The sequence below is a fragment of the Mobula birostris genome, chromosome 8, assembly GCF_030028105.1.
Source record: "Mobula birostris isolate sMobBir1 chromosome 8, sMobBir1.hap1, whole genome shotgun sequence".
In the NCBI taxonomy this organism is placed as follows: domain Eukaryota; kingdom Metazoa; phylum Chordata; class Chondrichthyes; order Myliobatiformes; family Myliobatidae; genus Mobula; species Mobula birostris.
Genome location: NC_092377.1, coordinates 104,457,040 through 104,473,888, shown reverse-complemented (window position 1 = coordinate 104,473,888; position 16,849 = coordinate 104,457,040). Strand labels below are relative to the sequence as shown.

Here is a 16,849-nt window from a genome sequence, read left to right as displayed (position 1 = left end):
ACATTCCCTCCCATCCTAACGAGCCCGTGCTATCCAATTACACTTATGTGACTAATTAACCTAATGACCTGTTAAATAGGCATCCGTTGGTCTCGTGAGACCATCGATTTGCGCCTTGGAAGATTTCTAGGGTGCAGGCCTGGGCAAGGTTGTATGGAAGACTAGCAGCTGCCCATTCTGCAAGTCTCCCCTCTCTCGTCACCAATGTTGTCCAAGGGAAAGGCACTAGGGCTGATACAGCTTGGTACCAGTGTCATCGCAGAGCAATGTGTGGTTAAGTGCCTTGCTCAAGGACACAACACGCTGCCTCAGCTGAGGCTCAAACTAGTGACCTTCAGATCACTAGACCGACGCCTTAACCACTTGGCCGCGCGCCAACACCTCTGTGTCTTTGAAATCTGAGTGACATCTTAAACCACTCATTGCTGCAGGTAGAGGTTCCCACCTGCTTTAAAAAGACATCATTTATACCAGTGCCCAAGAAGAGTTGCCTCAACTCACATCTATAGAGATGAACTGCTTTGAGAGATTAGTCATGACTCGAATTAACCCCTGCCTGAGTAAGGACCTGGACCCACTGCAATTTGCCTTTCACTACAACCAGTTCACAGTGGATCCAAATCACTGGTTTTCCAATGGGCTTTGGACTACATGGACAACAGTGATATCTATGTCAGGCTGCTGTTTATTCAACACCATAATCTCAGAACTAATTAATGAGCTTCAAAACCTGGGCCTCTGTAACTCTCTCTGCAAATGCATTCTTGACTTCGGCATCACAAAGCCAGAGTCAGGACAAATCAGTGATAACGTCTTGGTGACAATCAACACAGGTGCAATTCAAGGATGTGTGCTCAGCCCTCCCTACACTCCTGACTGTGGCTAGGCACAGCTCAAACGGCATCTATAAAATCACTGCTGTCGCCACTTTCATTGGCAGAATTTCAGATGGTGGCATGATCGGCAATTTTATAGATGCTGTTTGAGCTGTGCCTAGCCATAGCAGAGAGTGCAGAGTATGTAGCAAAGTAGATATGCTGGTCAAGTGGTGTCATAACAATAATCTTGCACTCAGCATCAGCAAGACCAAGGAATTAACTGTGGACTTCAGGAAAGGAAGGTGGGAGAACTGACACCACTCCTCATTAAGGGCCAGCAGTGGAAAGGGAGAACAGTTTCAGGTTCCTGGCCGTTAAGCTCTCACAGGATCTATGATTGCATATTAATATAATCACGTCAGTGGCTATACTTCATTAGGAGTTTGATAAGATTTGGTATGTCAGCAAAGACTGGCAAATTTCTGCAAATGGAGAGATTCAGACTGTTTACATCACTGTCTGGTGTGGATGTGCCGATGTAGAGGAATATTAGAGGCTTTAGAGGTTGGTAGACTCAGCCAGCTCCATCATGTGCACCCGCCTCCCCAACATTGAGGATATCTTCAAAAGTTAGTGGCTCAAGAGGTAGCATCTATCATTAAGGACCCCCACTATTTGTAACATGCCTTCTTCTCATTACCACCATCAGGGTTGAAATATAGGAGCCTGATGACCCACAATCAATGTTTTAGGAACACCTTCCTTCCCTCTATCATCAGATTTCTGAACAGACCATGAACACTACCTAGCTATTCCTTTTTTGCACTATTTATTTATTTTTGATTGTAACTTATAGTAATTTATGTCTGCACAGTATTGCTGCCACAAAATAACAGATCATGTCTAACATCAATGAGAATAAACCTGATTTGGATTCTGAATGTCCCAGATCGAATGAATGCTTCTGATGACCAGAATAATCCCTATGAGAACAGGTGAAATATCAATGGCACAACAAGTATAGGGGATGTGGTTGAAGTAACAGCTTGTGGGGGTGTGAAAGTTTATTGATCTATTTATAACTAATATTAAAAAATGATGGTCCTTTCATAGGAAGTTTTCAAGTTGTGTACATGACCAGATGTATCGATAGTTGGAAGAAAAGTTCAAAATAGCACAGTGAAATGGTAGTTGAGGGAAAGGGCCTGTAAGGAATTTTGTTCATAAAAATATACGTTTTAGAGGAAATTTACATTCCTGTGGGCATTGTAATTCATTTACTACTTTGCACATATATTGGCTTAAATGGGCCTGAGAAAATATAACCTTGTCAGTACAAGGTTAAGACATTTTGTCTGGCACTAATGTATACTTTGGGGATTCAAAATCTTTTCCACCATTGCCAGCTCTTCAAATGGTGGCACTAGCAGCTGTCCTTCCCCTCTGGTACACAGAGCATCCAACTTGGTCTTTAGGGTTGATATAACCAAGCAAACATTAGAGCTCTCTCTATATGTGAAGAAGGACAATCATTGGAAGAGGTTTACAATACTGGAAAAGGTGCTATGTTTTATGATGAAACGTTGGAGCAGTAAGGTTTGTATTTACTGGAGTCTAGAAGAGAGGGGAAATGATGAAAGCATGCTAAACCCTGCAGTTCTTAACAGAGAAATGATGTGTTTTTTTTCTTGTGGGTGCATCCAGAAGTAGGAATCCTGTGTGTAAAAGAAGCAAGTGGTTTCCAATTTACAACAGATGATGTGCTATTTTTTTCCAAAAGGGTTCCAAGTCTTTAGAACTCTCTACCCAGAATAAATTATTTTTCTCAAATAAAATGAAGGAACCTTGTCTAAAACATTAACTGATTCTCTTTCTGCAGATGGTGCCTGACTGCTTAATTTCCCACCATTTTCCTTTTAAACATTCTGTATGTATAGGATTGGCAAGTCCCACTATCTGCCATTAATGACGGTACGCCCATTGTTCCTGCCTGCTCCTGTCCCCCTGAACTCATGTTCGCAGACCCCGACTCCATTCTATCCCTTTAGTTCAGTCCCTTCCCAGTTACATCTGTGACACTTCACATGCTCTCATTTTTCTCAACAACCTTCAATTTCCTGACCCTGACCACCTTACTTTCACCATGGATGTCCAGTCCCTATACAATTCCATCCCCCATCAAGAAGGACTTTCAGCTCTCTGCATCTTTCTAAACAGAATACCCAACCAGTTCCCCTCCACCAACACCCTCCTGTTTGCTAGAACTGGTCCTCACCCTCAACAATTTCTCCTTCGTCTCTTCCCACTTTCTCTAGACTCAAGGTAATAGGGACACCCATATAGGCCCCAGCTATGCCTGCCAATTTATTGGCTACATAAAACTGTCCATGTTCCAAGTCTTCCCCGGTAATACTCCACAACTTCTCCGCTACTTTGACGAATGCATTGCTGCTGCTTCATGCACCCATGCTGAACTTGTTAATTTCATCAACTTTGCCTGAAACTTCCATCCTGCCCTTAAATTCATTTGTCACACCTCCTCCCGCACTCTCCGCTTTCCACAGGGATTGCTCCCTCAGTGATTCCCTTATCCATTCATCCTGCAAGCGACCAAAATGCTACATCTACCTATTTACTTCCTCCTTTACCTCTATTCAGGGGCCCCCTTCAGGTGAGGCAACACTTTACTAGCTAATCCGTTGGGGTCGTCTACTGTATCCAGTGCTCCCGATGTGGTCTCCTCTACATTGGTGAAACCCGACGTAAATTGGGGGCACGTATTGTTAAGCAACGCCGCTCCATTCAGTAAGAGCGGAATTTCCCTATGGTCAAACATTTTAATTCCTAGCACCCAATGGCGACTTTAAAGGAACCTTGTCTCAAGAACCAGTGTACCAGTAAAAACAACCAACAAAAGCAATGTGGTGAAAGGATCACCTGTGGAGACTGCAACGAGAACTACATCGAACAGATTGGACGTAAGCTCTCAACTCGTTTACAGGAACATTAACTGGCGGTACGGAGACAAGATCCATTGTCACTGATCTCGGTACATGAAGACCAAGAGGGACACAGCTTTAACTGGATGAAGCAGGCGTGAAGATTTTTTTAGAAGCGTGGTTCTCTTCAAATAACTGCGTAAACAAACATATCGAAATAGACGCCGGCTATGAACCCCTAAGAGCGAAAGACAGGCGAGCCAATAGAGTTCAAAGGTCAACTGCAGGGGTAGCCAATCAGGACCGAGGCAAGCAAAGGGCGGGGCGGCGAGGCGATATAAAGGCGACCACGACCAGAGTGAAAGCAAAACAACTTGCATTGAGGACCTGCGATGAAACGTCTGCAAGCTAATTGCCAAGCTCGGCGAACACCGCAGCATCAACCGCCTCAGCCGGAGCTACCAATATTCACCACCCTCCTAAACTATTGAATGATTCTCAACTATGATAAAGTGTACTCTTGACTTCATAATCTACCTCATTATGACCTGTTTGTCGATCTGCATTGCACTCTCTCTGTAACTTCGACACTTTGCAGTGTTATTGTTTTACATTGCACTACCTTAATGCACTGCGCAATAAATTGAGCTGTAGGTACAGTATATAAGACAATGTTTTCACTGTACTTTTGTACACTTGATGAAAGTAAACCAATTTAGCAATTTGATATACGTTTATACAATTATAAGTATATACGATTAGGAAGGGAGCAGAGTGTATAGATCTTTTCTCAAGGTAGAAATGTCAAATACTAAAGAGCATAGCTTTAAAGTGGGAGGTGAAAGTTTAAAGATTTTTCAGGCAAGTTTCCCCTTCCCTGCCCCTCCACACACACAGTACCGGGGATGTGCTGGAAGCAGACACATCAGCAACATTTAAGAGACACTTATAAAGGCAATGTGAACAGACATGGAATGGAGATACTGTACACAGACTTCCATACCTATTCAAGCACATGGATGAGTTTAATTTGGCATCATGGTCAGCAAAGACATCGTGGGACAAAGAGCCTGGTCCTTTGCCGAACTGAAGCAACAAGCAATCTGCTAGTGGAACTCAGCAGGTCAACGAGTAGCATCTATGGAAAAAGGAGCTCGTTTTTTTTTAGGGAGAGTCTAGGACCAGAGGACACAGTTCAGATTAGAAGAATGCCCCTTTCCGCCAGAGATGAGGAAGAATTTATTTCACCAGAGGGCAGAGAATCTGTAGAATTCTTTGCTACAGACAGCTGTGCAGGCTAGGTCAGTGGGTATATTTAAAGCGGGGGTTGATAGGTTCTTGACAAGTAAGGTTGTCAAAAGTTTTGGGGAGAAGGCAAGAGAATGGGGTTGAGAGGGTAATAAATCAGCCATGATGGAATGAAGGAGCAGATTCGACGGGCCGAAGAGCCTAATTACTAATTCTGCTACTGGGTTTTATGGAAATCCGGCGTGAGGTTTTCTGAATTTCTTCAGAACCACAGAAACTGAAGAGGTTTATCAGGATGTTACCTGGATTAGAGAATATTACTTGTAAGGAGATGTAAAAACTCGGACTGTTTGCTCGAGGGCGTCGGAGGCTAAGGGGTGACATGTATATAAAATTACAGGAGACGTAGATGTAAGGATATTTTCCCCGGAGTCGAAATGTCATTTCTTAGAAGGTATTGCGTTAAGGTTTGTGTGTGTGTGTTTGGTGGGGTGGTGGTGGGGAAGTAACAGTAAAAGCTTGTTTACTTCACGTAACGGTCCAAACTTAGATTAACAGTCAATTAACTTGCTGGCAAGCATCTCAACTTCACATCATGGAACCACATCAATGCTAGGTCAGACGCACAAGGTAATAGCACACGGAGAAAAAGACAACTCGGGGGCTTTCCCTCTTCAACTCCACTTGCCTTCTCGAAACCACTATTCTCAACACGAAGCTCCGGCTCGTTACCTATTGACCAGTGAGTGCCCATGGGCTATTAAACAATTTCTGTAAATTCGGCCCAGGAACAGAAAATGTCAATAACAGGAGCAGAAATTACCCGAAAGCGAGTTCTCGGGAGCGCGCCCCTCGTTCCCGCCTCTCGCTCCGCTCTCGCGCGCCCCTCCACGGGGAGACCGTTATCGCTAGCGTTCGATTCGAGCCTTACTTTTCGTCAGATCAATTTCAAAGTTATCGGTTGATGATATTATAATATTTTTAAAAATCACAACCATCAACTATAAGCGTTGGGAAAACTCCCTTTTCGCCCAGGATACTGATTTAACTTACTTCCACTGCTGAGGAAGCGTGCAGTGGTGGCGAAAGAGCGAATGAGGACGGAGCGCTCGTTCCGGTTGTTGTCGATATGTCGGCGGAGGAGGATACTGAGCTGCGGGATCTGTTGGTGCAAACTTTGGAGAACAGTGGGGTATTAAACAAGCTCAAGGTCAGTGTCGCACCGTGACTCCCCGCTGTAGTGCCGGTTTGGAGCAGTGTAGGTGTCAGCGAAGTTTGTGGCCGTAGTGGTTTAGCGTTGAATGTGTGTCCACATAGGACGAGTGAAGGGGGAGGAGAAATACGAGGGAAGGGGAAAGTATGTGCTGGGCTGCTGGAAGGCTGAGGGGGAGATGGGCAGGAGGAAGGGGCGCGGGGGGGGAGGTGGGCGGGAGGAAGGGGCGCGGGGGGGGAGGTGGGCGGGAGGAAGGGGCGCGGGGGGGGAGGTGGGCAGGAGGAAGGGGCGCGGGGGGGGGAGGTGGGCGGGAGGAAGGGGCGCGGGGGGGGAGATGGGCGGGAGGAAGGGGCGCGGGGGGGGAGATGGGCGGGAGGAAGGGGCGCGGGGGGGGAGGTGGGCAGGAAGGGGCGCGGGGGGGATGGGCGGGAGGAAGGGGCGCGGGGGGGGAGGTGGGCGGGAGGAAGGGGCGCGGGGGGGGAGATGGGCGGGAGGAAGGGGCGCGGTGGGGGAGGTGGGCGGGAGGAAGGGGCGCGGGGGGGGAGGTGGGCGGGAGGAAGGGGCGCGGGGGGGGAGGTGGGCGGGAGGAAGGGGCGCGGGGGGGGAGGTGGGCGGGAGGAAGGGGCGCGGCGGGGGATGGGCGGGAGGAAGGGGCGCGGGGGGGAGGTGGGCGGGAGGAAGGGGCGCGGGGGGGGAGGTGGGCGGGAGGAAGGGGCGCGGCGGGGGAGATGGGCGGGAGGAAGGGGCGCGGGGGGGGGAGATGGGCAGGAAGGGGTGCGAGTGGGGAGATGGGCAGGAGGAAGGGGCGCGGGGGGGAGATGGGCAGGAGGAAGGTGTAGAAACAGGGTAGGGTAACGGGACTTGAAGGGCAGAGCAGTAGAAATAGGTTAATGAACATATAGGGATATGTGTAAGTTTCTGAAGGGGAGCAGCGAAGGTCAATGAGTGGTAGAAGGAAGGGAATCAATGGTGAGGGCCTGAGCAGTGGGGGAATCAAGGTGGTGGTTGTGGTGTGAATACGGGAGTGTCTGAGTGGGCAGTGCAGGGGAAGTGAGTGAGCCAGAAAGCCAAAGGAAGGACGTTGGGAGAAGGCCAGAGTAGTATCAGTGCAGGGTAGGGTAGATGGTGAGGAGTTAGGGTAAGAAGGCTGGCAGAATCGCTGTAACAATTCTTCTTTGGTCAACTGAATGTTCATGCTGTGAATGAGGGAAGGATTGCTTATAGAAAATTATACTTATGTAAATTATGCTGCTGCTGCAAATATATATAAAAAAAGTATCAGCATTCACCATAATCACACAATGACACTGAAAGCAGCTTCAAGATTTACATATGTGTGTAGTTTAACAAAGATAGTTACAGTCATGCATAACACGTTCAATGTCTTTGGATTCCCAGCATCGGCAGAATCTCTTGTGTATATGATTTGTTGTCATGGATTCGGCTCTCTGAAAGTTGTGCCAATTTCTCCAGTGTGATCAACTGGAACAAATGATCTGCTGACACATTCAGACACTTGCAAGTTGTTATTACAGTAAAATAGACTGAAAATATTTGGTCCAAAATGTTGATGGTAAGGCAGGGTTTGTTGGTCCAGATACATGTTTGTAATCAATGATTGCTAGATGTAATCCTGATATTTGTACAAAATAAATTGGGTGGGTTAAGGGAGATAGGTGAAAAGTTTAAGGGAAACATGAGGGGAAACTTCTTCACTCTGAGGGGTGGTAGAGTGTGGAGTTAGCTGCATAATGGTGCATGCAAGCTTGATTTCAATGTTTAAGAAAAGTTTGGATAGGTATGTGGATGGCAGGGTTATGGATAGCTATAGCCTGGGTGCAGGTCAATGTCACTAGGCAGTTTAAATGATTCGGCACAGACAAGATGGACCAAATGCAGTGAAGTTTCCAACATCAAAGCCTCTCTCCCAGATGAGCTAAATCTTTTGTACGCTTGATTCGATGTCACCAATACTGAGCCCCTGAAGAGACCTGCAGATGGTGCGACCAGCAGTTTGGTCATCTCTGAGGCCGAAGTGCACGGGTGTTTCCAACGGGTGGACAGTCACAAGGCTGCGGGACTTGACAGCATCCCAGGGCGAATACTCAGGATGTGTGCGGCACAACTGCTAGGTGTGTTTACAGATATTTTTAATCTCTCTCTTTCCCAGTGTAGAGTGCCCTCCTGCTTCAAAACATCCACCATTGTCCCTGTAACTAAAAAGAACAAGGTAACATGTCTGAATGACCGGCGTCCTGTTGCACCTCAATAGTAAGCAAATGCTTTGAGAGGCTGTTCAAGGACTGCATCTGCAGCATGCTGCTACCCACACTGGACCTGCTACAATTTGCCTACTGACAAACCGATTGACAGGCGACGCAATAGCCACAGCTCTACACACTGTCTTTAAGCATCCATCTTCTCCAGATGTGTATGTGAGAATGCTGTTCTTGGACTACAGTTCAGCATTCAACACCATAATTCCCTCCAGGTCCGACAAGAAGCCTGGAGACCTCGGCCTTCACCTGCCTTGTGTAGTTGGATCCTGGACTTCCTGTCAGATCGCCAGCAGGTGGTAAGAGTGGGCTCCCTCACCTCTGACGTTCAACACAGGTGCCCCTCAGGGCTGTGTACTAAGCCCTCTCCTTTACTCTCTGTATGTCTTACTTCAGTGGTTGGTAAGTTGATGGAGAAGATCCTGAAAGACAGGATTTATGAATATTTAGAGAGGCATAATATGATTAGGAATAGTCAGCATGACTTTGTTAAAGGTGGGTTGTGCCTTACGAGCCTGATTGATTTTTTTGAGGATATGACTAAACACATTGATGAAGGTAGAGCCGTAGATGTATTGTATATGGATTTTAGCAAGGTATTTGATAAGGTACCCCATGCAAGGCTTATTGAGAAAGTAAGGAGGCATGGGATCCAAGGGGACATTGCTTTGTGGATCCAGAACTGGCTTGCCCACAGAAGGCAAAGAGAAGGCAAATAAGTCATATTCTGCATGGAGGCCGGTGACCAGTGGTGTGCCTCAGGGATCTGTTCTGGGACCCTTACTCTTTGTGATTTTTATAAATGACCTGGATGAGGAAGTGGAGGGATGGATTAGTAAATTTGCTGATGACACAAAGGTTGGGGGTGTTGTGGATAGCGTGGAGGGCTGTCAGAGGTTACAACGGGACATCGATAGGATGCAGAACTGGGCTGAGAAGTGGCAGATGGAGTTCAACCCAGATAAGTGTGAAGTGGTTCATTTTGGTAGTCAAATATGGCAGAATGTAGCATTAATGGTAAGACTCTTGGCAGTGTGGAGGATCAGAGGGATCTTGGGATCTGAGTCCTTAGGACACATAAAGCTGCTGCACAGGTTGACTCTGCGGTTAAGAAGGCATACGGTGCATTGGTCTTCATCAGTCGTGGGATTGAGTTTAAGAGCCGAGAGGTAATGTTGCAGCTATATAGGACCCTGGTCAGACCCCACTTGGAGTACTGTGCTCCATTCTGGTCGCCTCACTATAGGAAGGACATGGAAATCATAGAAAGGGTGCAAAGGAGATTTACAAGGATGTTGCCTAGATTGGGGAGCATGCCTTATGAGAATAGGTTGAGTGAACTCGGCCTTTTCTTGGAGCGACGGAGGATGAGAGGTGACTTGACAGAGGTGTACAAGATAATAAGAGGCATTGATCATGTGGATAGTCAGAGGCTTTGCCCCAGGGCTGAAATGACTAGCACGAGAGGGCACAGTTTTAAGGTGCTTGGAAGTGGGTACAGAGATGTCAGGGGTAAGTTTTTTACGCAGCGAGTAGTGAGTGCATGGATTGGGCTGCCGGCGGCGGTGGTCGAGGCAGAAACGTTAGGGTCTTTTAAGAGACTCCTAGATGGCTACATGGCGCTTGGAAGAGTAGAGGGCTATGGGTAAAGCCTAGGTAGTTCTAAGGCAGGGACATGTTCGGCATAGCTTTATGGGCCGAAGGGTCTGTATTGTGCTGTAGGTTTTCTGTGTTTCTATATCCTGACTGTCATCACCCACAGCTCCAATCTGCTAATTAAATTTGCTGATAACACTACACTGATTGGCCTAATCTCAAATAATAATGAGGCAGCCTAGAGAGAGGAAATCATCACCCTGACACAGTGGTGTTAAGAATACAACTTCTCCCTTCAATGTCGCAAAAACAAAGGAGTTGGTTATGGACTACAGGAGGAATGGAGATAGGCTAACCCCTATAGACATCAATAGATCTGGGGTCGAGAGGGTGAACAGCTTTAAGTTCCTTGGCATAAGCATCACTGAGGATCTCATGTGGTCTGTACATACCAGCTGTGTGGTGAAAAAGGCACAGCAGCCCCTCTTTTAGCTCAGACAGTTAAAAAAGTTTGGTATGGGCCCCCAAATCCCAAGAACTTTCTTTAGCGGCATGATTGAGAGCATCCTGACTGGCTGCATCACTGACTGGTATGGGAACTGTACTTCTCTCAATCGCAGGACTCTGCAGAGAGTGGTGCAGACAGCCCAGCGCATCTGCAGATGTGAACTTCCCACTGTTCAGAACAATTACAAAGACAGGTATGTTAAAAGGGCCCGAAGGATCATTGGAGACCCGAGTCAACCCCAAGATATTCCAGCTGCTACCATCCGGGAAATGGTACCACAGCATAAAAGCCAGGGCTTACAGGCTCCAGGACAGCTTCCACCAGGTCATCAGACTGCTTAATTCATGCTGACGCCACTGTATCTCTTTATTATATTGACTGTCCTGTTATACATGATATTTATTATAAATTACTATAGTTGCATATTTGAATGGAGATGTAACGTAAAGATTTTTACTCCTCATGTATTTGAAGGATGTAAGTAATAAAGTCAATTCAAGGGATCTGTTTCTGTGCTGTGTTTTCTATGACTCCATGACTACCAGTTGTTCACAATTGTCTGATAGGTTTGGATTGTTTTTGTTATTGTTTGAAGATGGATGCTATGGTTACACTTTTCCAGTTACACTTCCTTTGTTGCCTCACTTTGATAAATCAGCTCTTTGAAGACTTTAGCCTCAATATCTCAGTGATCTTTGGTGTCAATCATTGCTAGAAATGTATTGCCTCTTATCTGCTTAAGTTAAGGAAACCAGTATTCTCTGATTTAATTACCATACTTTAATTTCCCTCCAGATCAAATGTATTCGCTGTAGTGTCCTTGAATAACTTGAACATTAGTGCTTTACAAAATGCATTTTATTAATCTTTATGAAAGAAAAGGAATGTTGAAGCAGTCTATTCTTGAATTCATCTTGCAGTTTTTCAACATTCTGCAGTTTTACTTTTTGTATTATTTGTAGGTAACTAAGTTGTGCGTCTCTTGCTTTTGGTAATTAAAACTAGTAATTTTGGAAGGGAAATTAATCAAGTGATTTGAGGGGGGAAATGTGAACTCTAACTGGAATGCTTGCTAAAAGTATCTAAACTAGTTGATAAGTTTTCTGATTATGATGTTAGCAGTAATTTAAGCTTATCTCAATGAGCATTTTGATGCTCAGAAGTTTTTGCTCTCTTAACTTCAAGATGGCTTCACCACTCATCATCGGATATGGTTGCATCACACAAGTCCTGCTTTTGGCTGCCATAACTGCTCGTCCTGTACTGTAGAACAGACACTCAGTGGCCATTATATTAGGTACCCCTGTACGTAGTAAAGTGGCCACTGAGTGTATGTCCGTGGTCTTCTGCTTCCTGTCCACTTCAAGTTTTGACGTATTGTGCCTTCTGCACACCACTGTTGTAATGCCTGCTTGTGGAAGTTGAAACCAGATAAAGTCACTCAGAGACCGTATAAGTACAAAATCTTTATTCAAACCCTCTGGGGCTTACTCAGTCACTCAAACGAGAACAGTCTGTGACTGTTCTTGCTCAGTCCACCAACTAACTCACAATTCCCCTTACAAAATAAATATAGTCGTTCAGATACCCCCCATACATACCAAGCTGAAGTCAGACTTACCTATTGCTTGACAGTGCCGAGAGACAAATTACAAAATAGATATAATGGCCTTATACACAGAACAGGCTGGAGCGGTCTTAACTCTACGCATGACTGCACAAGGACAAGCATCCTGAAACACTAGCTGGCTAACTTCAAGAAGAAATATTTCTCAACATTGAATAGAACATCTGTTGATAATCAACGGTTTCTTTCAGAGAAAACAGCCTGCTATGTTTAACTGGCCGTATTAACCCTTTACATACTTTATCATGCTTATTTGAGTTGCTATCACCTTCTTGTCATCTTGAACCAGTCTAGCCATTCTCCTCTGTCTTTAAGAAAGGGTTTTCACCTGCACAATTACTGCTCACAGGAAGGACATTTTTTTTTTGTTTTCCACACCATTCTCTGTAAACCCTAGATACTGTTGTGCTTGATAGTCAAAGCAGATTCTGAGATACTCACACCACTCTCCATCTGGCACCACCAGTCATTCCATGGTCAAAGTCACTTAGATCTTCCACATTGTGATGTTTGATTTGATTAACTGAATCACTTCTGTCTGTCTGTCTGTATCTTGTTTTACGGCGGTTGGCATCCTGCTTAATGGTGCATTACCGCCACCCTCTGCTCCAGAATGTGCACTAGACATACATTCTAAATCCCTTCACCCAATCACACACACACATATATATACATACATATATACACATACACAAACCTACACTTCACCCTCCCATCTTTGACCATCCTAGTATCCTATTCCTGTTTATTCGTCATATTCTATATATAAAAAAAAACCCTTACCCCTTAAAAACGCTAAAAATACCCGGACTTGTGCTCTCTCACCCATGCCCAGCAACCCTTTTAATATGAATTCCTGCATCCCCAACTCCCTTAATTTATTTCTCATCATCTCTCTCTCTATCCCATACTTCCTGCAACACAAAACTACATGTTCTACTGACTCCTCTTCCTGACATTCCTCACACAATCCTGTCTGGTGTTTCCCTAACATTTTCAATGTTTAATGCACAATGCCCCAGCCTTAACCTAGTCCACACAATTTCCTCTCTTCTGTTTCCATTACCTACCCTAGTAACTGCAACACTCTTTTGTATTTGATATAAATGCCTCCCTTTCCCCTCCCTGTCCCATCTTTCTTGCCACATTCGGTTGACTTTTTCCCAGATTACACACTTAATCTCTGCTTTACTGATACTAATGTGCATTTCCACATTTTCTTTCTTTTAACGCCCTCTTTGCCAACTCATCCACCCTCTCATTCCCCTTCACCCCTACATGTGTTGGAACCCATAGAAATTTTACCTGACCTCCCTGATTTGCAATTCTTGTAACTAACTGAAGGACTTCATAAAGTACATCTTGCCAACTGTTTGTGTGAAAAGACCTTAAACTTGCTAGAACTGAGGATGAATCTGAACATATCAATGCTTTGGCTTGTCTGGCTTTCTGCACCCATTGCAATGCAACCAACACTGCCAGCATCTCCACTGTAAACACCCCTAACTTATTAGATGTTCTTCTACTGATTCCAATTTCTTTTGCTGGTATTACCACCCTAAACCCTGTCACTCCTGTTTCAGGTTCCTTCGCACCATCCGTATAAATGTGAGTATAATCACTATACTTTTCCATCACATGACAGTTAAATGCATTTACCAAATCTGTTTTATATCTTTCTTTTCTTTTTACCTCTAACAAATGCCAGTCTATGTCAGGCCATACAAGCTTCCATGGAGCTACAACCGGATAAACTACTGAAGGACTTATCGTCAGATCAAATATTCCACATTCTTTCGCAATATCATTCCCTACCCGACTAAAGGTATCCCTCTGAAACCTCCCATTTTCCCAGCACTCCTGCAACACTCCTTTAGTAGGGTGAGAATCATTGTGCCCCTGCACGTTAGCCCAGTAGTTTGCCATCAGTTGCATCCTTCTTAGTTCCAAAGGCATTATTCCCATTTCTACCTGTAGGGCTGACACTGGTGACGTTTTAAAAGCCCCACTGCACACTCTCAAGGCTTGAGCCTGAATCACATCCAGTTTCCTTATAAGAGACCTGGCTGCTGATCCATATACTATATTTCCATAATCCAATACAGATCTCAGTAAAGCCACATACATTCCCTTCAAAGCTGAACAACTTGCTCCCCATTCCCTACCAGTCAAACATCTCATCACATTTGTTACTTTTTTACATTTCTCCTCAACTTTCCTGATATGGTCTGCCCATGTTAATCGTGAATCAAATATAACTCCCAGAAATTTAAATGATGCAACCCTTTCTAATTCAACCCCATACATTCTTAAGTTCTTCCCTACCTCAACCCTTTTCCTGGTAAAAAAAAATACAGTTTGAGTTTTATCTACTGAAAATCTACGTCCCCAATCATAACCCCACTCCACCACTGCATCAATTGCTTCTTGTAGTTTCCTGATTATATGGTCCATGTTCCTGCCTCTTTTCCACAAGGCCCCATCATCCGCAAACAGTGACCTACCTATATCCACTGGTACCTTTGTGAAGACATCATTGATCATAATGATGAAAAGTAACGGGCTAATCACACTACCTTGAGGTGTGCCATTTTCCACTATGTACTGTTTTGATAATTCTGATCCAATCCGAACTTGAATTTTTCTACCAAACAAACAATCTTTAATCCAATTAAAAACTCTCCCACCAACCCCCATCTTGTGCAGTTTAATTAATAATCCTTCCTTCCACATCATATCATAGGCTTTTTCAATGTCAAAGAACACTGCCACTACTGACTCTCTATTTGCCTGGGCCTTCCTTATTTCAGTCTCTAACCTTATCACTGAGTCCATGGAATTCCTTCCCTTTCTAAAACCACTCTGATAACTTGCCAGCATTCCCCTTTTCTCAAGCTCATATGATAACCTTTCTGTTATCATCCTTTCCATTATCTTACATATACTTGATGTTAATGCAATTGGTCTGTAGCTAGTGGGTTTTGACAGATCCTTGCCAGGCTTCCTTATTGGAATTACTACTGCTTCTTTCCATGCACTTGGTAATCTTCCCTCCTCCCACACTCTGTTATAAAAATGCAGCAACTTCAAGAGTGCTCCTTCTCCTAGATTTTTTAGCATCACAGAGCATATCAGATCTTTCCCTGGGGAGGTTGGTCTCGATCTCTTTATTGCTCTCACCATTTCTGCTAATGTAAATGGATCATCAATTTTATCATCTGTTCCTTCCCTCCTGCTTAACACACCTGGGTGTTGGCTCATTATTCTTTCCCTTCTTCTTCTCCCTTCTTCAGACAAATTTTCTGAACTGTGTATCAGTACAAATGACTTGGCCATGACCTCAGCCTTATCCCTACTGGAGACTGCAGTTTCCTCCTCAGATATCATTACTGGATATTCCCATTCCCTTCTATCTCGTCCCATCCTCTTAATCATTCCCCATATCTCTCCCACAGGTGTTGTTCTTCCTACCTTGTCGCAAAAACTCCTCTAACTTGCCCTTTTAGCTTGATGTATAGTTCTTCTCACCACTGCCTGTGCTTTCTTATATTGAACCAAATGCTGCATATTATGGGTTCTTTTAACTAGCCTGAATGCTCTATTTCTGTTTTTTTACAGCCTGACAACATTCCTCTGTCCACCATGGTACCAGTTTTCTATTCATCCTATTTTTACTCCTAGGTATAGATCTTTCTGCTGCCTTGATAATTGCTGAAGTCACCTGACTGTTTAATTCATCTACATTTCCAGAAATATCAATCTTTGTCAACCCTTCTTCACTCAACTTCTGGAACTTACCCCAATCAGCTTTTACAAACACCCACTTTGGGGTTCCGCCACCTGGTCTTACTTCAACTCTTTCACCCACTGAACACAAAACTGGGTAATGATCACTGCCTACTGTTGAAGCAGTCCAAACTCCCCAGTTACTAATGCCAGCCAAGGTATTAGACACTAACGTAATATCTAACACTGACTCAGTTCCTGTTGTTATATCTATCCTTGTGCCGCTACCATTATTCATACACACCAAATCCCTTTCTTCCATCAAATCTTCAATTACCTTTCCATTTGGATCTGTAATCTGATCCCCCCATATTGTGCTATGAGCATTGAAATCTGCACACCACACTACTTTGTCTGTTTTGTCCGTGTATCTTTAATTGGCTGTCCAAATCCAACCTTTTACATGGATTGTAGTAGTTAATTATAACCACTCCCTCTCCTCTCTCCCACACTTCCACCACTATGTATTCCTGATCATCTCCTTTTTCCAGTACCCTATATGGTATACCTTGCTTGATTAACATAGCACAACCCCCTCCTCCCCCTAGATTTCTATCTTTCCTTATCATTGTATACCCATATACCACAAAGTCTAAAGTTGGTTTCAACCAAGTTTCCTGAATACACACTACATCCGGTTTTACAACCATTTCTTTAATAAAGTGCTTGAATTCCTGGCTATTGGCCAGTAAGCTCCTTGCATTCCATTGTAAAAGAATCACCATAATTAGTATTAACCAACACATGACACTTCCTGGCTTGACTGATTAGTGAGGTTCTCCCTCACTTCCTCCCATGTCAGTCCTACTAACCCTAAATGGTTTACTGCTGCTTTTAC

At 44.5% G+C, this 16,849-nt stretch overlaps 1 protein-coding gene across 4 annotated transcripts in view; it reads left to right on the top strand.

The window, feature by feature from the left end:
- Window positions 1-6,106: 6,106 nt before the first annotated feature.
- cep43 (centrosomal protein 43) overlaps window positions 6,107-16,849 on the top strand; it is an 83,366-nt gene continuing 72,623 nt past the window's right edge. For all 4 annotated transcript variants that reach the window (XR_011886899.1, XM_072265855.1, XM_072265856.1 and 1 more), the window contains exon 1: window positions 6,107-6,215. Coding sequence is in view for 3 of the 4 variants with exons in the window: in XM_072265855.1 (XP_072121956.1) it covers window positions 6,135-6,215 (81 nt within the window). In the remaining variant the exon portion in view is untranslated. The remainder of the gene's footprint in view (window positions 6,216-16,849) is intronic.